General features: G+C 47.4%; 1 protein-coding gene across 2 annotated transcripts; it reads left to right on the top strand.

Moving 5' to 3' along the window:
• The first annotated feature begins 4911 nt into the window (after positions 1-4911).
• On the top strand, positions 4912-22023 carry Jpt1 (Jupiter microtubule associated homolog 1). 2 transcript variants are annotated; one of them, XM_034508018.2, is made up of 5 exons: positions 4914-5101; positions 16046-16188; positions 16966-17063; positions 18236-18254; positions 21090-22023. In XM_034508018.2, the coding sequence occupies exons 1-5, from the start codon at positions 5046-5048 to the stop codon at positions 21236-21238; spliced, it is 465 nt and encodes a 154-aa protein (XP_034363909.1). In that variant the 5' UTR covers positions 4914-5045; the 3' UTR covers positions 21239-22023. The 2 variants fall into 2 exon arrangements, with proteins under 2 accessions (XP_034363911.1, XP_034363909.1); XM_034508020.2 differs by lacking the exon at positions 18236-18254 and having other exon boundaries at positions 4912-5101.
• Positions 22024-23409: the final 1386 nt, after the last annotated feature.

The following is a 23409-nucleotide window of genomic DNA, read 5'->3' on the forward strand; positions in this document are numbered from 1 at the left end:
TGTGTTTTGTCTTTGGCTAATGATTTATTTTTATTTCTTTGGTTTTTTTTTTTTTTAGGACTGGGTTGCTCTATGTAGCCCTGGAAGTCCTGGAACTCACTCTGTAGACCAGGCTGGCCTGAAACAGTGCTGGGATTAAAGGGATTAAATGGGATGTCACTGTCATCTGGCCTTGACTTTTTTTTTTTTAATGTGTTTGAGTGTGTGCATTCGTACATGTATGTGCACCACATGCATGAAGGAGCCTGTAGAAGACAGAAGCAGCCCTGGATCCCTGGAATTGTAGTTACAGAAGATTGTGAGCCACCAAATGGGTGCTGGGAGAACTTAGGTCTTCTGCAAGAATGCCTGTTCTTGACTGCGGAGCCCTCTCTCTGATCCCTATTTTCACTTACTGCTCTTTTAGAAAACCTGGCTTTAGCTCCCAGCTTCCACAATCATCTGTAACTCCAGTTTTAGTATCAGCTTCCTCTTCTGATCTCTTTGGGCACCAGACATGCATGTATTGCATAGACAAAAACACTTACAGATCAAATATAGATAGATAGATAGATAGACAGACAGATAGATAGATAGAGCCAGGCGGTGGTGGCACATGCCTTTAATCCCAGCACTTGGGAGGCAGAGGCAGGCGGATTTCTGAGTTCATGGCCAGCCTGGTCTACAGAGTGAGTTCCAGGACAGCCAGGGCTACACAGAGAAACCCTGTCTAGAAAAAACAAAAAAAACAAGCAAACAACAAAAAAAAAAAGATAGCTAGAGAGATGAATAAGTAAGTCCCAGCTTGGGAAGCAAGAGGCTCAAAAATCCAAGGTTGTCAGACAGTGCTGGTGCACACTATTCTATGGGTCTATAGCCTGTATTCTATGGGTCCCTGTCTCAAAAAGGAACCCTTATTTTTGTAAAGAAGCCTAAATCCATCCATAGACAGGCAGCGAGATGGGAAGGGAAGGCTTGGTTGTTTTGTTCTGTTTGTTTTGGATGACGTTTAACTCCTGTCTCCACCTCTCAAGTTCTGGGACTACACAAACATGTACCACCAGTGCTCGATGTCCTGCAGCTTTCATAGCCAGAGTTTGCCATTGACTCATTTCAGAGGAAATAGTTGAAGCAGGGGCAGTACCTAAAAGCATTGATCTCTGCTTTTGGCGAAGACACAGCTAAGAAAAGGACCGACAGATGGCTACTAAATTTGGCTCTAGCAGTGATGTGTGGGATGAGTTTGAGGAGGGAGGTTAACAAGTGACACATTTAGGAGATACCCTCAGGGGTGGATCAAGAAGTAAATAGCACCAGAGCGGTCTGGAAAAAAAACGGCACAAACCAGCCTCCTCTACAGAGCAAGTTCCGGGATAGCCAGGGCAACACAGAAAAACCCTGTCTCAAAGAAACAAAACCAAAAAGAAGCTGCTGGTGGTTGTACAGTCTTTTAACCCCAGGATGCAGGAAGCAGAAGTAGGCAGATCTCTGGGTGTGAGGCTAGGGTTGTACTACACAGAGAAACCCTGTCTCAGAAGGAAACAAACAAAATAAAGGAAAAAATACATTTCATAGCTTCTGCCACCACACCCTGCTTACAATACTATTTTAAGAGCCAGGCCTTTATGGTACCAGAGAGGGAGAGGCAGAGGCAGGATCTTCAAGTTCAAGGCCAGTCTGGTCCACATAGTGAGTTCCAGGAGAGTCTGAGCTACATAGTGAGACCCAGTCTTACGAAACTAAATAACAAAATAATAATAATAATGATAATAATAGTAATTACTTTAAAAACCACTACATTCTATAGCCCATCGTGTTTCTGTTTCACACCATAACCAAGGAGTTAAGAGGAAAACAGGCAGTTGCTATGATCTTCATGACTTCTAACTCAGCAACTGTTCAGTTTTCCCTAGAGCCAAACTGCTTTTCCAAGTGTTCAAGCTCACCCAGGTGCCCTCTCTTCCCACTGTGGAACCCAGGACCTGAGGTGTGGGTTCTCTCAGGTTTTGTAACACTACATTTTTTTTCAACATTTATTTATTTATTTATTTGAGACAGGGTTTCTCTGTATAGCCCTGGCTGTCCTGGAACTCACTCTGTAGACCAGGCTGGCCTTGAACTCAGAAATTTACCTGCCTCTGCCTCCCAAGTGCTGGGATTAAAGGCGTGCGGCACCACCGCCTGGCTTTATTTATTTTTCAAGACAGTGTTTTTCTGTGTATCTCTGGCTGCCCTGGAACTTGCTTTGTAGACCAGGCTGCCCTTGAACTCAGAGATTTGCCTGCCTCCGCCTCCAGAGTGCTGGGATTAAAGTGTGCCATAATGCCCAGTTTACATTTACTTATCTGTGTATGTGTGTACATGTGTGGCTATATGCATGAACATTCCTGTGGATGAAGGTCAGAGAACAATCACAGGGAGTTGGTTCTCTCCAACATTTGATGCCTGGAGATTGAACTTGAGTCTTCAGGCATGGTAGCGATGTCTCTGCCCATTGAGCCATCTTGGCTGACTCTGGACAAACACTCTTCCTATTTATTCCTTGGCATTCAAAACACTAGAAGCAGGTGGTAATTACTCTTCATTGCTCACAGGATGTCCAGTTGATAGGGTGGTACACCTCTTTAATCCCAACATCCATGCAGGAGACAGGATGGAAAGAGTCCAGCCTAGACATGAAGTATTCTTGTTGTTTTGTTTTTTGTTTTTTTTTTCAAGACAGGGTTTCTCTGCGTAGCCTGGGCTGTCCTGGAACTCACTCTGTAGACCAGGCTGGCCTCGAACTCAGAAATCCGCCTGCCTCTGCCTCCCAAGTGCTGGGATTAAAGGTGTGCGGCACCACCGCCTGGCCACATGAAGTATTCTTTATGGGGTTGACACAGATGTGCGTGATTGTACTTGGACAGAGAAGGGAGAGTATTTTGGTTTTCTGTGAAAGCCCAGAGGGAGAGTATTTTGGTTTGCTGGAAACACTAACCAATTGCCTGAAGGGGGCAACAGGAAGAGGAATGTTGCTGAGTTTTATGGAAATACTGAGGGTACACAGGAGGGGAGACATGACTTTTAGGGGGTTAGGTTTGTCATGAGAAAAGGTCACTCTTCAGCTGCCTACATGCTTTTACCTAAGGCCTTGCCTATTACGATCTTTATACAGTCCTTCAAGTCTCCAAGTGTTGCCTGCATTTGTTGCAGGGATAAATTTACCCAGACAGGTGGAAGAGTCATGACTTCAGAGTTAGAAGCAGCTGTCGAGCCTCCGGCAGCTCTGATGGTCTTAGAGATGAGGCCATTCCTTCACCAGACGTCAGCCAGCTTTAAAACAGCTTCTGAGGACAAACCATCACTTGGGTCTGCTCGTGTGCCACCCATTGGAGCTTTTATTTTTTGTTTTTTTGTTTTTTTTTTTTTTCGAGCAGGGTTTCTCTGTGTAGCCCTGGCTGTCCTGGAACTCACTCTGTAGACCAGGCTGGCCTCGAACTCAGAAATCCGCCTGCCTCTGCCTCCCAAGTGCTGGGATTAAAGGCGTGAGCCACCACCGCCCGGCCTCTGAGTTTAAAGGCAGCCTGATCTACAAAGGGAATTCCAGAACATAACATTTAAATCAAAACAAAACCCCCACACAGAGAAACCCTGTCTCAAAACAAAACAACAACAACAACAAAAAAAAACCCCAACTCCCCCCCACATAATTTCAGCACTTTTTCTGTTGACGAGTCTTTAAGATTGCTTTGTTAGGTGTCCCAATGGGATTCATAGTAGGTCCTTTTTTTTTTTTTTTTTTTTTTTAAATATCAGGTCATAGGAGTAACTTCCAACCCTTAAGAAGATTGTCGTAGCTGGGCAGTGGTGGCGCACGCCTTTAATCCCAGCACTTGGGAGGCAGGGGCAGGCAGGTTTCTGAGTTTGAGGCCAGTTTGGCCTATAGAGTGAATTCCAGGACAGCCAGGACTACACAGAGAAACCATGTCTCGAAAAACAAACAAACAAAACAACAACAACAACAAAAAAGATTCTGTCCTCAACAGGGTTTCTCTGTGTAGCTCTGGCTAGCCTGGAACTCAGAGATCCACCTGTCTTTGCCTCCTGAGTTGGTGCTGGGACTAAAGGATTAAAGGCATGTGCCACACTGATGGGCAAAAGATTTCTTTATTTTGTGTATATGTGTGTTCCTGCATTTAACTGTGCCCAGGCCAGGTTCCCTGGAACTAGAGCTACATACAGTTTGGAGCTGCCCTGCCCTGTGAGTGCTGGGAACTGAACCTTGGTCCTCTACAGTATTAGCATATGCTTCATCCTCTCCCTCCTCCCTTCCCTCTCTGCTTCCCTCCTTCTCTGTCTCTCCCTCCCCCCCCCCCCCCTTTCTTTTCGACACAGGATCTCACTGTCTAGACCAGGCTGGCTTCAACTCAGTGATCCTCCTGCTTCAGTCTCCCAAGTGAAGGCATTGCAGGGAAATGACAACACACCCCTCTGAGGTAACTTTTTACTATTTATTTAGGTAGCCAGGTAGTGTGTGTGTGTGTGCGCGAGCGCGCGCGCGTGTGTGTAAATCAGTGCACACACCTGGAGGTCAGAGGTTCAAGAGTTGGGTCTCTCATACTCCTGGAGTCCTGGAGATTGAATTCAGGTTGTCATGCTGGGCGGCAAGGGCTTTTCCTTCTGAGCCACCTCGACAGCCCCTCAAGTAACTTTTTAAAGTGACAGTGAACACTTGGAAGCACCACCAGATTGTCGAGGGCGTGGAGGAGGGGAGAACATAGCGGCCAGTCCTTGTACAGGAAGGGGGCGGAGCTTAGGCCGAGCCGTGGCCTGCGCAGCCCGTCCTGACGCCGAACTATGATTAGCATTGTAGGCAACCAATAGAAACGAAGAGATGCTTTTAAACTGTCCAATGGCGACATGCGAAGGGTGGGCCCAATCTGGCCTATAAATTGGGAATCCGGCGAGCCCCGCGGCGGCAGAAGCTCGTGGAGCCCGGCTAGTCTTCCTTGAGGAGTCGTCTACGCCGGTTAGTCCCAGTTCCCTCTCGGCGTTTTCAGGGCCAGCTTACCTCGCCCCTTGGCGCCATGACCACTACCACCACCTTCAAGGGTGTGGACCCTAACAGCAGGAACAGCTCCCGGTAAGGCAACGGGGTAGGGCTCGAGCCCTCCAGGACTTGTGGGGGCCGCGGGGCGTTGGTGGTAACGGGCCGGGAGCACCGCGCTCGCGCCCGGAGGAGGGTGGCAGAGTAAGGAGTGGGCGCCGCTTTGTGCGGCAGGACTGCCTGGGCTTGTGGCCCCGCCCCAATCGGCGACTCTGTTCATTTCTCCCCCGGAGCAATGGCTGAGGGGACCGTGGGTGGCGGCCCTTTGCCATACGCCAGTTTGGAGTCGGTGAGAGTGTGCTGGAGAATCGTCTTTCAGCCACCCGCGGCGACACTGGTCGGGTCCAGGATGGTGGGCTTGGTCTCCCAGGAGCCCAGGGAGTCTGCAGGGTTCTGGGCCCATTGTCCCACATGAGAGCCATGCGCTCCCGCTTCTGACTCGGGCGTGTGCTGGCCCCGGCCTTGGGCTCTGCGAGCAAATCTGAGCCGTGATCCGGCTGGTTTGCAGGCTCCTTTCCTCCTGGTGACCCGCCGGGTGTCCGGGTCTGCGCAGCAGGTGCACCTCTGGTAGGGCGGGGCTGGTCATCCCCTCCCTCCTCTCCAGCCTTGGATCAGAGTCCTCAAAGTGCTGCCTGCGCCTAACAAAGGAGAGATCGGGTCTCCTCCCCCTCCCCACGCCCACCTCCGAGTGCGCGGGGCCGTGAGCCTGCTCAAGTGGGTTTTCTGCGCTCAGATCCTCGGACCTCAGCCCTTCCATGCTACCTTCTTTACTTCTCCCATTGGCTTTGGCCGAATGAGTTCACCCCAGAGCAGACTTCTCTTGGAGGAGGAGGTTGTCTGTGCTTGGGCGGGGCTAGGGAGCCATCCATTGTCTCGCCAGTATTATGTAGTATCCCTTCCTGTAAGCTGGGATCTTGCTTGCCACCCAGTAGACTGCATTTTGGGGAGGAGCAGTGTGTCTAGACTGGGACCCTTTTCCTACCCCTCACTTAAGTTGGTGGGAGGGATTGTGTTCTGTGGAGGGAGTCCATCCACATCGTCTCAGCTAGTGGCACACAGTCTCTTAAGTTGGCTTTCAGGCTTCCCTTGGATCTTCCCAAGGGCTTGGTTCCATGTTCTATGGCCATCTGTTTTCCATTGATGATGACCCACAGTTGAGTGTGACCAAGCCTTGGGGTCCTGACCAAGTGGCACAAAAGGGAGCCATTTTGTGGGGCTAAGAAGACAGCGTGGAATAGCAGTATCTTGCAGGGGCTTGACAACTTAGCTAACAAAAAGCAACCTCCTTGAGTAGTCTTATGAGGAAGCCTAGGGCAGGAACCAGCTGCTTTCAGTTTCAGGAAGTAGTAAAAGAACTGGTGAGATGGAAGGAAACTGAAGGGGCAGGCGATTACAGGGCGGGGCAGAACTGGAGAGTAGACCTAGAAGACTGGGTCACTCCCTCTTGTTGCCATCCTTCAAATGAGGTAATTTGTTACAAAGAACACAGGGACAGATTGAGCCCTAGGTTTTTGTTTTGTGTGATGAGGCCAACTTTTTCTGTTCTGACACTGGTTCCTGGAAAGATACTGTGTAATCTGGGTTTTATCTTTTGGGAGTCAAGCTCAGCTCAAGGCTTTGTAAAGCATTTCGGAGCCCAGGGCCTTTTGATGCATGTTTGACACGTGAAACAAATACAGTGTTTCCAGCCACCCTTGCCATGGCTTGCCCTCCACTGTTAGAGTTAAGGTTCTCCCCACTCTCTGTAATCTAATCTGTTCACCCCTTTCCTCAGTAATGTGCTGCTTGCTCTGCAACCTCAGTGGTGAGTGCTGTGATGGGAGTTGGGATTGGAAGAAAGGAGTTATTTTTTAAATTGCTGTCTGTGCTATAACATTTTTGGGTCTTAACTCGGCAACCCTGAAGCAGTTACTATCTATGTGGTTCAAAAAGAAAGAGTCCAGACCACAGCTGAAGTACTTTGTCTGCAAGCAGATCCTTTGTCTGGGAACCGCTCTCTGTTTCAGATGGTCTCTATAACACTGACGTCATTGGGGAGGTAGTACCTGCTACCACAGGACCAGTAAAAGTTGGACTAGGCAGGTTTGGCAGATTTGTAAGCTAGCTGGGTGCTAGTGGTCCCCCACCCTTGTTTTTTCTTGGCTAAAACATATTTACAAGTCTGCTAGGGTTCTGAAGAATTTCATGAGCTTTTAATTCCACTTAGTGATAAAAGCCTCCCTCCCTGGGGAGTGAAGGAGGACAAAGAAGCACATTGGGTTTGAGTCTAATATTTCAAGTGTCTTCAGTCATTTAAGGTAAAAATGTAAACCAGTCCTACCCAGTAAGAGCCTGTAGGCTGGAGATGTGACATCTTGTCCATAGCCTGGGCAAGACCCTGGGCTCCATCCCAGCACTCCCTACTTCCTTTCCCCCCCAAAAACCACCCCAGAACTTATAGATACCTTTAGTAGTAATTTAAATAGCTTAATTACCTGGGAACCTGGCTGGAGGCTGTGAGCCTGTTAGCCAGCACTAGGGAGGCAGAAGTGGGAGGGTGGCTTCAATCAAGCTCCAGGCTGGCTACAGCTGTGTAGTGATACTGTTCTCAAAAAAAATTATAATTATTGTCTTTATAAAGTATGTATCAGAACACATTTATCTTTATTTATATAATGAATAGAGCTGGGGGTTTGTGTGTGTGTCTGTGCGTGCAGGATCTCAACCATGCGACTTTACACTGGCCTGAATTTTGTTAGTATCCAGCTCAGGTTAGCCTCCAACTTGTGACCTCCTTCAGTCTCCTTAGTGCCAAGATTAAAAGCACTTGCAGACATAGTTTTAGGTTTTTTTTTTTGTTGTTGTTGTTTCGTTTTGTTTGTTTTTGAGATAGCATCTCACTGTGTAGCCTCAGCTGCTGGGCTGGAACTCATTGAGATCTACTTGCCTCTGCCTCTGGGGAACTGGGTCATCATAGCCAGCTGTCCTTAAGGACAAACACATGGAGTTACTTAAGGTTTTCTTGTTTTCTAGCCCTGGACTGTCTTTCTTCTGTAGGCCTCTGCCTTCTCTCTAGACTGTGACATTGGTGTCTCACTCAGTAAGATGCAGTGCTCAGGCCTGGAGAGTGTTACGCGTATGTATGTCTTAGTATGGATATGTGTACATGAGTTGCAGATACTGTGAGGGCAGAAGCATCCAGTCTTCTGGAGTCACAGGAAGTTACGAGCCACATGATGTGGGTTAGGATTAAACTCCGTCCTCTGCAAGAGCAGCAGGTATTCTTACTGCTGAGTCCTGTTGAGTTGATGTCATTGTGTGTCCCTCATTTCTTTTTTTAAAAATATATTTTATATTCATTTTTGTTTTATGTGTATGAGTGTTTTGCCTGAAACGGCATGTGTGCCTGGTCCTCACAGAGGCCAGAATAAGGTGTCAGATCCCTTGGAACTGGAGTTGTAGGTGGTTGTGAGCCACATGGTAATGCTGGGAATTGATTGGATCTGAGTCCTGCAAGAGCAGCCAGGCAGTGTTCTTAACCTCCAAGCCATCTCTTCAGCCCTTCTCCTTCCTGCAGAAGAGTGGATTATTGTATTATCTGTTTGTTGAAGGGGTACCTGCAGAGTCCAGAAGGTGTTGAATCCCCTGGAGAGTTACAGGTGGCTATGAGCTGCCTGGCACGGGTGCAATGAACTGAACACGCCCAATTACAGGAGCAGTGAGCTCTCTCCAGGCCTGAGCATTGCATCTTAGTGAGTGAGACACTAATGTCACAGTCTAGGGAGAAGGCAGTCCAGGGCTAGAAAACAAGAAAACCTAAAGGAAATTCCATGTGTTTGGCCCTGAAGACAAACATGCTATTGTTTGATTGCCTGTTGATTGATTTGGAGCACTTGCTACAAGTCAATCCAGGCTGGAGGACTTTAGGCCGGCTGTGGTAAAGTCAGTGGGCAGCTGCTCAGTCTCCATTCTCAGGCAGTGAGCTACAGAGTAGAGCCCAAGCCCAGCACCCTGCCTTGGTCTCACCTGGCTTCATAGGCAGTAAACTATGGGCAGTGTTTGTGTTGAAGTGGTTGTGGAAACCAAGATGGACTGACTGGGAAAATCCTGACAGTAAAGCTGTAGAGTCCATAAGTCCGGTTTACTGCAGACAACTACGTTTGTCCGCGCTGTGTGCTGCAGGGCAGTGAAGACTAAGGAAGACGATCCAGGAGTACTTGTGGCTTCCCTCGCCCGGAGCAGGAGCACTATCTAACCTGCCTGTGCGCCCTGTGATTTGTGTCCTGGGCTCATGGGGGAAGCAGGGGTAGGGTGTGGAAGTGGAGTTTAAGAGATCAGCTGAAGATTAAAGGGTACTGAGGGGAAGGGTGGAGCATGCCTGAGCCAGAGGAGATAGGCCAGGAAGGGCTCCAAGTGGAGATGACTTGCAACAGTGAAGGAAGTGGAGAGGAAGGCAGCTGGAAGGGTCTTGGTTTGTTTGAGAATAGGCAGAAATGGGCAGTGCATGAGTCCAGTGAGAAGGGCCAGTGTCCTGAGTACTGAGGCCAGGAACCAGCCTGAGGGAGCTGAGGAGCCAGGATTTCTGTCAAGGGATCCAGTGCAGACAGGACAGAAAGTGGTGTTGAAAAAAGTAACTCTGGTCTCCCAGGTTGATGGTACACATCAGTCTGAGAAAGTAGAATGGCAATCTCAGGCTGGCTGTGCTGTGAGATCCTCTGTAGAGAGGAAAAGAATTTCAGATCTCACTCTGTAGTCCAGCCTTTACTGTATGTGGCCCAGCACTGTCTCCAACTTGGTGACCTGTCTCTGTTCCCTTGTCTACCTCAGAAGCAATCTTTTTTTTTTTTTTTTAAAGGTTTATTCTTAAATGTGTGTGTGTGTGTGTGTGTGTGTGTGTGTGTGTGTGTGTGTGTGTGAGAGTGCAGGTGCCTTTGAGGCCAGAAGAGGGCATTGACTCCCCTGCAGCAGAAGTTGCGGGAGTTGTGAGCTGCCTGACTCGGGTGTTGGGAACTACACTCAGGTCCTGTGTCCTCCACTGAGCCATCTCTCTGCTCCCTTTGCCTTAAGTGTGTGCGCGCATGTGCATTCTCCCTGGCATGAGTATGGAGGTCAGGAGTCGGTTCTTAACATTCACTGTGGGCTGCTGGGATCTAACTCAGTTGTCAGGCTTAGTAGCAAGCACCTTCACCCATCTAACCAGTCTAGAAGCAGTCTTTAAAATTTTTTGGTTAATAGCAATGCAGAAAAATAGGATGTCATTCATCTGAAATCCATTAGTGAGAGGGAACACCCGATAGCATCATGGTGTCATGTAGATGGTTTTAATAATAGTTTGTGTACATGATTGCCATGTTCCAGATGATATATATGTATGATGTTCCTATTAATAACAGTCTGATGGGACAGAAGCTACTGTGGGCCCTCATTTTATAGAGGAGAAACCCGAAGCATAGAGAGGTTAGACTACTCCCACTGTGTGTCCCTTAGAAAGTTTGTACCAAGCTGGACATGGTGGCTCACTCCCGTAATCCTGGAACCCAAGAGGCTGGGGAGGAGTTTTTGTTCATTTGAGAAAGTTTGTTCAAATTTGTACCTTTATTTATTTTTATACCATTTTGCCCTATTAACCCTTTTGTTCTAAACTTCATGTGTTTTCTAGTCTGAGGGGGAAAATCCAGCCATGTGTTTTCCTCTGATTTCAAACCACACCAGACATCTGTCACTTGGGGTATGGGGCCTCGATGGTGGCAGATGCTACATTGGTAGGAGATCCTGTTGCATGCAGTGGGCACCTGCTAGTGTCCTCTAATGCAACTGAGTTGGGACACCTGGAGATAAGTGCCTCCCACACACTGGAGGGTGCCTTGCACACCTGCTTTATGCAGTTTTGGGAATTGAACCTGCTAGGCAAATGGTAATAACTTTTTTTAAAGCAGGATTTTGTTTCTAGCCTGGGGTAACCTTGAGTTCACTTTAGTCCAGGCTGACTTCAGATTCAGAGCAGTCCTTCTGTCTTAGCACCCCACCTCCCGGGATTACAAGCATGAATTACAGTGCCTGGCTTTTAGGTTACCCTCCTCCTCTTCTTTTTCTGTGATTTTGGCAGACTGGCTGCAAAGTTGGATTCCTGTAACCTGCCCTTAGGTTTAATTAATTTGCTATAAAATTCAGAGAAACCTCCCACATTTATGGGTTTATCATGAAGGGTATAATTAGGTAAAGAGTAAGCTGAGAAAGGTGCAGGGCTTTGGTGGCCACTACAGTGCATCTCCTCCTGGAGCCTCCAGTTTCAGCCATCAGAAGCTCACTTGTCTTTGTTTCTTGAGGCAGGAGCTCTCTATGTAGCCCTGGCTGCCCTGGAACTAACTGTAGGCCAGGCTGGACTAGGGCTCAGATCTGCCTGTTTCTGGAGTGCTTACACCGCTATACCTAGCTCTCTCTTGGGTTTTACAGAGACATCATTGCTCCGTGCACAGCTGCAGGTGAAGCTTGGACAAAAGGCACATTCCAAGCCAGGGGTTGTGGCAAGAGAATCCATGAGTTCTCACCCCCCCTGGGCTACCTGTGACCCTCTCTCAAGTAATGTAACTCTTGTGGTTTAACTCTCACCAGAGTGGGTCAGGAAACAGAAGCTTTTTGCCTCTTCTTTTTTTGGTTTAATGTTTATAAAGCCCGGGCAGACCTTGAATTGTAATTCCTCTGCTTCTGCCCCACAGCGATTGGCATTAGAGGGATGTGGCCTCACAGCATCCTCCACCTGTCTTCCTCCTCCTCCTCCTCCTCCTCCTCCTCCTCCTCCTCTTCTTCTTCTTTTCTCTCTCTCTCTCTCTCTCTCTCTCTCTCTCTCTCTCTCTCTCTCTTTCCTATTTCTGGTTTTCAGGGGTTAAACATAGAGCCTCACACAAACTAGGCAAATGCTCTACCAGTGGTTTTGTTTGTTTGTTTTTCTTTTGGGACAAGGTTTCACTATGTAGACTAGGCTGACCTCTCAGAGCTCCCTGACCTCTGGAGTGCTGGGATCAAAGGCGCCATGATGCCCCACTATGCACAACTGCTCTGCAGTGTTGTCTTCCCACTCTTTTTTTTTTTTTTTTTTTTTGGTTTTTCGAGATAGGGTTTCTCTGTATAGCCCTGGCTGTCCTGGAACTCACTCTGTAGACCAGGCTGGCCTCGAACTCAGAGATCCGCCTGCCTCTGCCTCCCAAGTGCTGGGATTAAAGGCTGTCTTCCCACTCCTATGTTGTCTTTGTGGCAAGTGTTAAGGTAGATGGGGTACCATCTGAATTTTTTAGAAGTTTGTTTGGGGCTGGAGAGATGGCTCAGTCCTTAGGAGCTCTAGCTGCCTTTACAGGTTTGGTTCCCAACATCTATATGGTTCACAACTGTCTGAAACTCCCGTCCCAGGAGAGAGCCACAACCTCTTTGGCCTCCACTTGTAGCAGGCACACATGGTGCACAGACACACATGCAGATTAAACACCCACAGGTAGAATGAATAGCTTTTAAAGTTATGGTTGTTTAGAAAAAGAGCTCCAGCACAGTGTCAGCAGTGGACATTGTAGTGACAGCGCCTGTCTTGTCAGTGCTTCTGTGGCTTCCCATAGGGAGAGAGCTGTGTCCCAGGAAGCACAGACATCACCGAGGCACACAAAACGCCACAGCTAATGACACTGTCCATCTGCTGTCCAAGGTGGCACCGACCTTCCGCACTCAGGACTCTCCCTCCTTGGTCTCCCAGTAGCTGAGGCTGCAGGCCGGGCGCACTGTCCTGCTGTGAGGTTGAGACTCTTGTTTTTCTCTTGTGTTTCCTTTTAGTGTCTTTTTTCTTTTTCTTCGAGACAGGGTTTCTCTGTATAGCCTTGGCTGTCCTGGAACTCACTCTGTAGACCAGGCTGGCCTCTAACTCAGAAATCCACCTGCCTCTGCCTCCCAAGTGCTGGGATTAAAGGTGTGTACCACCACTGCCTGGCTGTTTTAGTGTCTTTGAGAGCATTCTGCATACTCGTGGTGCTATCTTCTGTTTTATCGCCCCTTTGTCTGCTCTCTAGCTCTGTGGCCGGCTTGGGAAGTCTCTCACCCCGCCCCCCCACCCCCATGGAGATCAGGCTGCCTTCTTGTTTCCCTAGGGCTGGGATCACAGTGTGTGCAGCCGCAGCCACACCTCCTAACTTCCCTCTACACAGTTTGAGTAGTCCACGTTGGCCTGAATTTAACTGTGGTCCTTCTCTTTGGGCCTCTTAAATGTTGGAATTATAGGCATGTCAGAGAAGCAGGATCTGGAACAAAAACAGACACAGCAAGCTCTGGTAATTCAAACTCTCTAAGCACACATGGCTTTAAAAAATTGGACACCTTAATTAAGCTATAAGACAAATGTCAAAGGATTCTTGTCATAGCACATTTGTACCTGTCTGGCTTTACAGTTAGAAATGAACAAACTAGAAAGACTTTTGGAAATGCACTTTATTTTTTGATATTTTGAGATGGTATCAGTGTAGCCTTGACTGGCCTGGAGCTGCAGAAATCTCCCTCCCTCAGATTCCTGAGTGCTGGGATCAGCAGTGTGAGCTCCATACTTAATTGTGTCTTTTTTAAAAAAACATTTAAATTTAAAGAAAATTTTTAGACTTATTTTTATGTGCCTTGCCTGTATATATGTGCACCACATGCATGCCTGTGCCTCTGGAGGTCAGAAAGCAGTCGGATCTTAACTAGAGTTAAGCCTGGCTGTGAAACATGGCCCACACCTTTAATCATAGCACTCAGGAGGTAGGGGGATCTGTGTGAGTTCAAGGCCACCCAGGGCTATAGACTGAGTTTCAGGACCATAGGGCTACAAGGAGAAACCCTGTCTCAGAAATCAAAACAACAAAAAGAATGGTCCTGGAGCCACCTACCTGTGAGACCCAAACTGAGCAGAGCTGGAGTCCTTGCAGGAACAGCGAGTGCACTTCACTGCTGAGCCACCTCCATCCACCAGGTCAAAGCACAGACGTTGGAGTGTGCTTATTGTACATACTAATGGGTTTCATTAGGACAGATTTTTTTCTTTTTGGTTTTTGGGACAGGGTCTTATGTAGTCAAGGCCGGTCTGAATTTGCCATGTAGCCAAGGGTGACCTTGAGTTCCTTGATCCTCACAAGTATATTTTGTGCTTCTAGTGTGTCTCCTTTTCCTCCCTCCTCCCTTCTGCTCTTATGGTAAAATGTAGTTTTATGTGTCTGTGACCTAGGGTCCATAAATGAGGACTAGCACTGTATATTGCCTTTGTGTCTCAGTCAGCAGCCAGTCTGCACTCGCCTGCTCCAGCAGCTCTCCCTCTCAGCCCTCTGTGTGGCTGACTAAAGCACCATGACACTTGTTTTTATTTTCAAGACCGTTTCTCTGTGTAGCCCTGGCTGTCCTGGAACTTATTTGTAGAACAGGCTGGCCTCGAACTCACAGAGATCCCCCAGACTGCCTCCTCAGCGCTGGAATTAAAAGCATGAACCACCCCCTTCCAGCAGCTCCATGTAGTGTGTTTTGCATGCCTTTTTTATGGCATCTGAACAGGGCTGCAGTAAACATGGGTGCTTATGCATCTCTAGTGTACTGATGGCTCTTCAGCAAGACCATGCCAAGTGTGTTTTTAAGTATATTATTTTTCTGAGACAGTCTCACTGTGTATCCCTGGTTAGATTGCAACTCCATACACACACCAGGCTGGTCTTGAACTCTGCTTCCTGAGATCTGCCTGCCTCTGCCTCCAGTGTTCGGATTAAAGGCACATACATGCTGCCACACCTGGCTAAGATTATTTTTAATTAAGTCTATATCTGTGTGCTGTACATGTGAGTGCAGTGTGCAGAGCTAGAATTACAAGTGGTTTGTGCCGAAGCATGGTTGCTGGGAGCCAAACCGAGGAACAAGAGCAGCACACAGTGCCGAGCTTCTAGCCTGGGACTCATGGGTCTTACATTAAGGTTCTGATAATTTTAAATTGACTTTTGTAAAAGATGAGTGAGTAATAGGACCTAGTTTTCTTCTGAAAAGTGAATGCTCAGGTTTTTTTCAACAACATTTGTGTTGATTTCTTAAAAAGATTGCATTTATCTGTCTGTGTTCTGCCTGCATGCACATATGTGCACTGTGTACTTGCCTGGTGCCCATGGAGGCCAGCGGGAGAGCATCAGGTTCGGAATTGGAGTTACAGATGGTTGTAAGCTGCTGTATGGTGCTGAGCCATAGACTTGGAAACTGTAGATACACCCAGTCCTAGGCTAGGCTAGGCTGCTGTTGAACCCATAAAGATCCTCTGCCTCCCAAATGCCGGGATTAAAGACCAGTCCCAGATCGTTTAACATATGTATATGAGTGCTTTGCCTGGGTATGAATGTATAGTACCAGCAGAGGCCAGAAGAGAGTGCCAGAGCCTCCAGAATTGAAGTTACAGGTGGTTGTGAACCACCATATAGGTGCTGGGATCCACCTTAGGTCTTGCAGGCTGAGTAGTGCATGCCCTCAAGGCTGCTTTTGTATCTGTATTCTTTTTTTTTTTTCCTTCCATTTAGTTGAGAATAAAAATGGACATTCTGTTTTGGCGTGGCTATGATGTTGTAGTCCATAGACTGGCAGTTTTGCCTCAGTATCCCAAATTCTGATTACAGGTGTAATAACAAGATAGTGTTCTGAATTTCTTTGCAAATATATTTAGCTAAATCCAGAGAGACAAGGCTCCTTCTGCCTCTTATCCTTGCTCAAAGGGACACAGAGTCTGTTACTTGTGGAAACACTCAGCTGATGCAGCTTTTGGATGTGATGGATGGCCTTAATGCAGATGGGTAAAGCACTCTTGGTACCCTGACTGCCCAGCAATGGGTTGGCAACTGATGATTCAAGTCCTCCTTGTTAGCAGCAGTCTTGGGGGAGGGGAGAAGGGTCAGAGAAGTGAAGGTATTTGGAATATTTATCCAAGGAGTGTTCTGGTGTGATCTGAAGTTAACATTTTACCATTGTTTTTAGGGTTTTGCGGCCTCCAGGTGGTGGGTCCAATTTTTCATTAGGCTTTGATGAACCAACAGAACAGCCTGTGAGGAAGAACAAGATGGCTTCTAGCATCTTTGGGACACCTGAAGAAAACCCCCCATCTTGGGCCAAGTCAGCAGGTGCTTGTTTGCCTTTTGGTTTCAAGACATGGTGTCTCTGTGCAGCCCTAGATCTCACCCTGTCTACTGGGCTAGCCTCAAGTTCAGATTGGCCTGCCTTTGCTCTCTGAGTGCTAAGATTAAAGGCATGCGCCACCACACTGTCAGCAGGTACTGGTTTTACCAGGCAGTCCTTATTAAAGTCACCGATTCAGCTGGATATAGTGCTGATTAACAAAGGCTGAACCCAAACAAGCAAGAAATACAATCCTGGCTGGGTGTGGTGGCCCAGCCTGTAATCCAGTACTTGGTAGACTCATGCAAGGTGGTTGGGAATTCCTGGGCTCTGGGGTAAGTCCCAGGACTTTTGAGAGTCTACATGAAGGCTGGAGTAAGGGTCAGAGGCAGAGTGGTCCTGGAGTAGCTTTCAGCTAGCATGCCTTTCAAGTATCTTCTTTCATTTTGTGATAGGAAACACAATTGTTTGTTTGTTTTAATGATTAATTTTACATGTAATGAGTGTTTTGCCTACATGCATGTATATGTGTACCATGTGGGTACTAGGAACCCACATGGAACCTGGGTCAGTCAGTGTTCTTTTTTTTTTTTAATTCATTTTTTGTACATTTGTATTTTGTCTGCATGTATGTCTGTATGAGGTTGACACATCCTTGTAACAGGAGTTACAGTTGTGAGCTGCCATTTGGGTGCTGGGACTTGAACCCAGGTCCTCTGGAAGAGCAGCCAAGAGCACTGAGCCATCTCTAGCCCCTTACTGTTGTACATATTGGTTTCTAGGTGCCAAGTCTAGTGGTGGCAGGGAAGACTCGGAGTCGCCTGGAACACAGAGAAGTAACTCTTCTGAAGCAAGCTCTGGAGACTTCTTAGACCTCAAGGTCAGTGTGATAACAAGATAGCCTCATGGAGTAGCCAAGGGCTCTGTGCTTAAATGCCCCCTTGTTTTTTAAATAAGTGTTTTTTCAGTTTTCTTTTTACTAGCTCAGTTCTTGTTAAGAGAACGTTGAGCAGTCGTGGTGATGAAAATTATGGTGTAAAGTCAGACAAAAAGCCAGACAAGTAGGCTGAAGGTGGAGCTCAGTTGATGTGTGTTTTCCTAGCTTGCCAGAAGACTTGGGTCTCCCCCAGCACTGCTCCATGAGACCAGTATGGTGGCTCCCACCTATAATCCCAGCGTCTGGGAGCCTGTGGCAGCAAGATCAGCTACACAGGGAGTTGATACATGAGATCTGCCTCAAAAAAAGGAAAGGACAAAAAAAGCCTTAGGAAGGCCAGAAGGTCAGATGAGTGAGTTAGCCTGACCCAACAGATGTCTCTCAGCATTAGGCTTCCGAATCCCTCACCTTCCTTTGAACATGTATCTTGTCAATTGTCTGATTGAGTTAAACTCCAGGAATTGGCAGCACTGATGTCACAGTGGGATATGCCTGCAGACAGCTGCCACTGAGGCCCCTGGGCATGTCTGGGAGGGAGCTCACCTGGGAGGAAGTCTTCCTGACTACCTCAGAATACCCTGAGGCATCAACTTCTAGGTGTCGGGAGGCTTTTCAGCAGCTGTGGGATAGCCGGGCCTGTGTAGTGGTCAGCTGCACAGGTAAGGACGGAGAAAGGGGGAGCTGAGGCTCACCATTCCCTTTGTGAGAAAAGATCCTCTGGGTCAGGGTGTGTGTGTCTGTGTCTTTGTGTCTGCCTGCCTGCCTGTGTTACTTACTGGCTTTGGAGCTGGATATTGTGCTGGACAGCTAGATAGCAACACTGAGGTTGTTGCTCAGTCCTGCATTTACCAGAATAGAATTCTTTTTTTCGTTTTTGTTTTTGAGACAGGGTTTCTCTGTGTAGCTCTGGCTGTCATAGAACTCACTCTGTAGCCCAGGCTGGCCTTGAACTCAGAGATCCCTTTCCTCTGCCTCCCAAGTGCTGGGATTAATTCCATCCAGCCCAAAATAGTGTTCCACATTTAATTTCAAATGAATTAGCTTCTTTTGAACTATGATTGTTTTATGTGTTGCAGAATTAAAACAGGAACTAATTCTGAAATTTTCTTTTTCAGGGAGAAGGTGATATGCATGGTGAGTATATCTTAGTGCTGACTGTTGTTGAAGGTTGTTGTTGAACTTTTTTTTTTTTTTTTTTTTTTTGGTTTTTCGAGAAAGGGTTTCTCTGTGCAATCCTGGCTGTCCTGGAACTCACTCTGTAGACCAGGCTGGCCTTGAACTCAGAAATCCACCTGCCTCTGCCTCCCAAGTGCTGGGATCAAAGGCGTGCGTGCAACACCACTGTCCAGCTCTGTCTTTAGTCTTTATTTCTTCATTTCTTTTTGTTTTTTTTGAGACAGGGTTTCTCTATATAACAAGCTTCTGGCTGACCTAGAGTTGCTTTGTAGACAAGGCTGTCCTTGACCTCACAGAGATCTGCCTGCCTCTGTGTCCTGAGTGCTGTGATTAAAAACTAATATTAACACTCGGGAGACAGGCAGGAGGATCTCTCCTAGTTCCAGGCTAGCCAGGCTACATAGTCAAATGCTGTCTCAAAAAATAAATAAATAAATAAAAGGTGGGTGTGGGGGTCAGGAGGATGAGTCTGGAGGCTCACTCACATGAGTGTTGGACTCAGAAAGTGAGTAGCCTTACAAACCTAGACCCGACATGTGCTTAGGAGAAAGGACATGTAGGCTGCAGTCTTCCCGACCTGCAGGCTGGATGGAGGTAGTTAACGTTTCTTCTGTTGTGACTGGAAGCTTCTCACTAGCAGTCATTCTTTTCTTTTCAGGCACCAGTGTCTTGTTGAGTTATCTTGTTGATGGGCTAAATAGCAAGTTAGTATATACAATGTTGAGTTTGATGTCCCTGGCCCTGAGTTTGAGCTTCAGTGTTACAAAAAAGTATTTCCCTTTAGAATTACAAGTTTGAACACTGGTATTTATTTCAAATTGCCACCATATGCTTGCTTTTAGTTCCTATTTTTAATTTTTTAAATGATTTTTAATTTTATGTATATGAGTGTTTTACCAACATGCATGGCTGTGCTCTCACTATGTGTGGACTTGTAGTCCAGGGAGGCCTGATCCCCTGGAACTGGGGTAAGAGACAGTTGTGAGTAGCTATGTGGGGGCTGCTCTGAGCTGTGCCGGAAGAACAGCCAGTGTTGTAAATCGAGCCCTCTCTCCAGCTCCCCTGCTTCCTGTTTTTATAATGTTGGGACTGGGTGTCAGTTTGGGATTGGCTCCAAATGTGGCCGTCTACACTGTACCTGTCTCCAGTGTGCACTGCCACACCTGGCTACATTCAGCTCTGTGACTTCCTTGATTTATTTATTTTATGTAAACGAGTATTCTATATCTGCATGTACACTTGTAGGCCAGAAGAGAGCTTCAGATCCCATTACAGATGGTTGTGAGCCATTATGGGGCTGCTCTAAACTGCTAAGCCATCTCTCAGGCCCCTCCTTTGATTTTTTTTTGTAATTTTATATTTGGTTATTTGAGACAGGGTTTCTCTGTGTAGTCCTGGCTGTCCTGGAACTCTCTCTGTAGACCAGACTGGCCTGGAACTCAGAGATCTGCCTGTCTTCCTGTGATCAAAGGCGTGCGCCGCTATCGATTGGGTATTTGTTTTATTTCTGAGGCAATGTCTTATGGTAACCCAGGCTGGCCTTGAACATTATCTACTCTCCACTTCCCGTGTCACACGGGTTTCTGTATGTAGCCTTGGCACTCCTGGAACTCACTACAGACCAGATGGCCTACAGAGATCCATCCCCCTGATTCCTGAGTGCTAGGGTTAAAGGTATGCATCATATAGTGAGTTCCAGGACAGCCAAAGGTACCTTGTCTCAAAAGAAAAAGCACAGGGTGGTGGGGACATGCACAGTTAGTTCCAGCACAGAGGCAGAAGCAGGCCAATCTCTAAGTGTCCTGGGCTGAGTGAGTTCTAGAACAGCCACAGCTACATGGTGAAACCCTACCTCAAAAAAACAAACCAAACAAAACAGGTACTGTATATCTGGTCCTGTTTCTTGCATAACGGAATTGTAGCTAGATACTTGGGATTTTTTCTCTCTCACTTTAGGGGGAAAAAAAGCTTTAGGTTGGATTTTACATGTAGCTGAATAATTGTCATTCCATGGCTATTGTTCATGATTCATAAATGGAGCCGGGTGGTGGTGGCGCACGCCTTTAATCCTAGCACTTTGGAGGCAGAGCCAGGTGGATTTCTGAGTTCAAGGCCAGCCTGGTCTACAGAGTGAGTTCCAGGACATCCAGGGCTGCACAGAGAAACCCTGTATTGAAAAACCAAAAAAAAAAAAAAAAAAAAAAAAATCATAAATGGAGTTGCCAATATGGTGCATGATCCTAGAACCCACCATCTAGGAGACATTAGGAAGGTCACAAGTTCAAGGCTCTTGATGCTGTGCCAGCTCCTGGGTCTGAGTTGACCCATCACCCATTAAAATCTGAGCAGGGCCACATCCTCCTGTCACCCAGGGCTGTGGAAGGTGGGAACAAGAGGATCTGTGAGACCCATCCAAAAGCAAGAAGGTCAAAAGCAGCAGCACAGACGCCATATCGTGCTCTGGCCTCCACATGTACAGAGGAGTGCAGACACACAGTCTGTTCATATATTTTATTTATTGTTTGTTTTTAGAAAAAGTGTCAGTCTGTAACCCTGGCTGGTATAGCAAGGTATGACCTTGCACTTTGGATTCTCCTGCCTCCACCACATGGAATTAAAACACGTATTACCATGCCTGGCCTGTTTGTATAAATTTGAAAACCACATATGTACACAAAACGAGTAGGCAACACACTGACCGGTTCCATTTCTGGGTACAATTACCTCAATTGGTGACTGTTGATATCTTTTTTTTCCATTTGTTTGAACCATTTTGAAACTTTGTCTTCCTAGAAAATGTGGACACAGACTTCCAAGCCAACATGGCACAGATGGAAGAGAAGCCGGTGCCCGCTGCTCCTGTGCCCAGCCCAGTGGCTCCGGCCCCAGCACCATCCAGGAGAAATCCCCCTGGCGGCAAGTCCAGCCTGGTCTTGGGTTAGCTTCTTGTGTTGGAACTCTGTCCTTCTGTTTGTTTGTTTTTTCCATGCTTGTGAACTGCACAACGTGAGCCTGACTGTACATCTTTCAGATTTGTTTCATTAAAAGAGAAGCACTTTATGTACTGCTGTCTTTTTTTCCCCTGCTTTCTCTCTTCCTTTTTCTTCTGTCTGACTCCTGGGTCTGTGGGCCATGGCATGAGTGTTTTCTAGTAGTAGTCTGGAGTAGTAGACTGTTTTTTAAGAACAAACGATCTGGTTCCTGATGTGTAGAGACTGTCATGTACCAGGGTTTTTGACGCTGTCCTTGGCTTAATGTAACGGGACTGACAGCAGCCACAAGCTCTGCCCTGCAGCCCCTGCTCCCCGCTGTCCACTCTGCTCTCCTTGCTGTGGCCCCACCGTCAGTGTCCTTTGCTAAGTGCAGCCTCCTGTGCCATGTGGAGTGATCAAAGCAGCTGCACCTCACATCCTGCTGCCTGCCAAGCAAAGGCGCTGCTTTCATACCGAGGATGCCAGTGGCCACTGTGACTGGCCGGCTGCTGGGCAGAGACACCCAGTGCAGAGGATGGCTTCAGGTATACAAGCAAGCTGCCTGGAATCGCGAGGTGAAGCACACAAGGCTGTCCCAGAGTGGGGCTGTAGGTGCAGGTCCCACCGGGATCTAACGGAAGAATGCTGCCATGTGCATGATGCTGGTGCTTGACCATGAAGAAAGTCTCGTCCTTGACACTTGTACTTCTTAGTCCTGGACTGTTGCTTAAAGTAAACAATGCTCACCTTTTGAAGCACTGTGTTCTGTCTTTTTTGGGGGGTAGAGTGTTTGTGTGCGCGCGCGAGTGCGTGTGGCAGAGACATAGTACCCACTGTGTAGCTGAAGCTGCCCTTGGACTCCTGATTCCACCTTCAAGTGCTGTATATAGGTCTGTACACCATGTCCAGTTTATGTAGTGCTGGGGAGGGAACCCACTGAGGGTGGTGGATGGTTTCCTGCATGCCAGTGGAGTTGCATTCCGTCCTGTCTCTCTGACAGTGTTTAAGTGTCCATCCTGGACCTTCCCTAGAGACAATGCCACCTAATGGCATTTGATACTTGGATAAACCATTTAGAGTTGAGCTACTGGGGCTGGAGAAATGGCCCAGTGGTTAGAGTGCCTGCGATTCTCTTCCAGAGACTCCAGAGTTCAAAGTCCCAGCACCCAGGTGGCTTGCTTCTGCTTGCAATCCAGCAGGAGGCCCAGGTGGGAGCTCCCTCCCGCTTCTAGCCCCTCTCCCCCTTCATACACAGCATACACTCCTAAAGACACAAATGTCTGGGTAAATAATAAAAAGTTAAGCTGGTCAGTGGTGGCGCACACCTTTAATCCCAGCACTTGGGAGGCAGAGGCAGGCGGATTTCTGAGTTCGAGGCCAGCCTGGTCTACAGAGTGAGTTCCAGGACAGCCAGGGCTACACTGAGAAACCCTGTCTCAGAAAAAAAAATAACAAAAAACAAACAAAAAAAAAGTTAAAAAATTTTTGTTTAAATAAAAGAACAAAGTTGAACAGTGTAATGAAAGTCCAAGGGGAAGTAAAATTTTCTTCGAAAATGCAGGTTACATTTTTTTTTTCTTTTGAGACAGATTGTCACCCTATAGCTCTTGACTTGCTGTGACTTAATGTCAGCATTCCACAGGCTGTAGTACTGGGCTGTACACCACCATAGCTGGCCATCGTGGGCTTTTCTACCTCTGATACTTTGTGTAGGATCAGACAGACATTTAAGTCTTGGAGCCGGGCACTTGGGAGGCAGAAGCAGGCGGATTTCTGAGTTTGAGGCCAGCCTGGTCTACAGAGTGAGTTCCAGGACAGCCAGGGCTACACAGAGAACCCTATCTCAAAAAACCAAAAAGTCTTGGAGCCGGGGCGGATGTAGGAGGCCCTTGACTTTGAACCCCTGTAGCCAGTCTTCTCTGTGAGGAGGCCCTTTCTGTACCCTTGTCACCTTCACTGTCATCCCATCCCATCATGTGTTCCCACCCCCAATACCAAGGTAGGTTTCTACCTTGAGATCCACAATGGCTAATGTTCTAATGATGCAGGCTACAATGGGAGAGTCCACATAACCACAACAGGCTGCCCCACAAATGAGGTAGCAGGAAACTTTCTGGGCTGGATGGACAGGAAGGTTCAGA

The sequence above is a fragment of the Arvicanthis niloticus genome, chromosome 6 (assembly GCF_011762505.2).
Source record: "Arvicanthis niloticus isolate mArvNil1 chromosome 6, mArvNil1.pat.X, whole genome shotgun sequence".
In the NCBI taxonomy this organism is placed as follows: domain Eukaryota; kingdom Metazoa; phylum Chordata; class Mammalia; order Rodentia; family Muridae; genus Arvicanthis; species Arvicanthis niloticus.

Bases quoted from the DNA above. Each gene is read 5' to 3' on its own strand.
- Jpt1 (XM_034508020.2), top strand. From the start codon at position 5,046: ATGACCACTACCACCACCTTCAAGGGTGTGGACCCTAACAGCAGGAAC. The intron at 5,102-16,045 runs GTAAGGCAACGG...CATTGTTTTTAG, and splicing joins AACAGCAGGAACAGCTCCCG to GGTTTTGCGGCCTCCAGGTG. The intron at 16,189-16,965 runs GTGCTTGTTTGC...ATTGGTTTCTAG, and splicing joins ATCTTGGGCCAAGTCAGCAG to GTGCCAAGTCTAGTGGTGGC.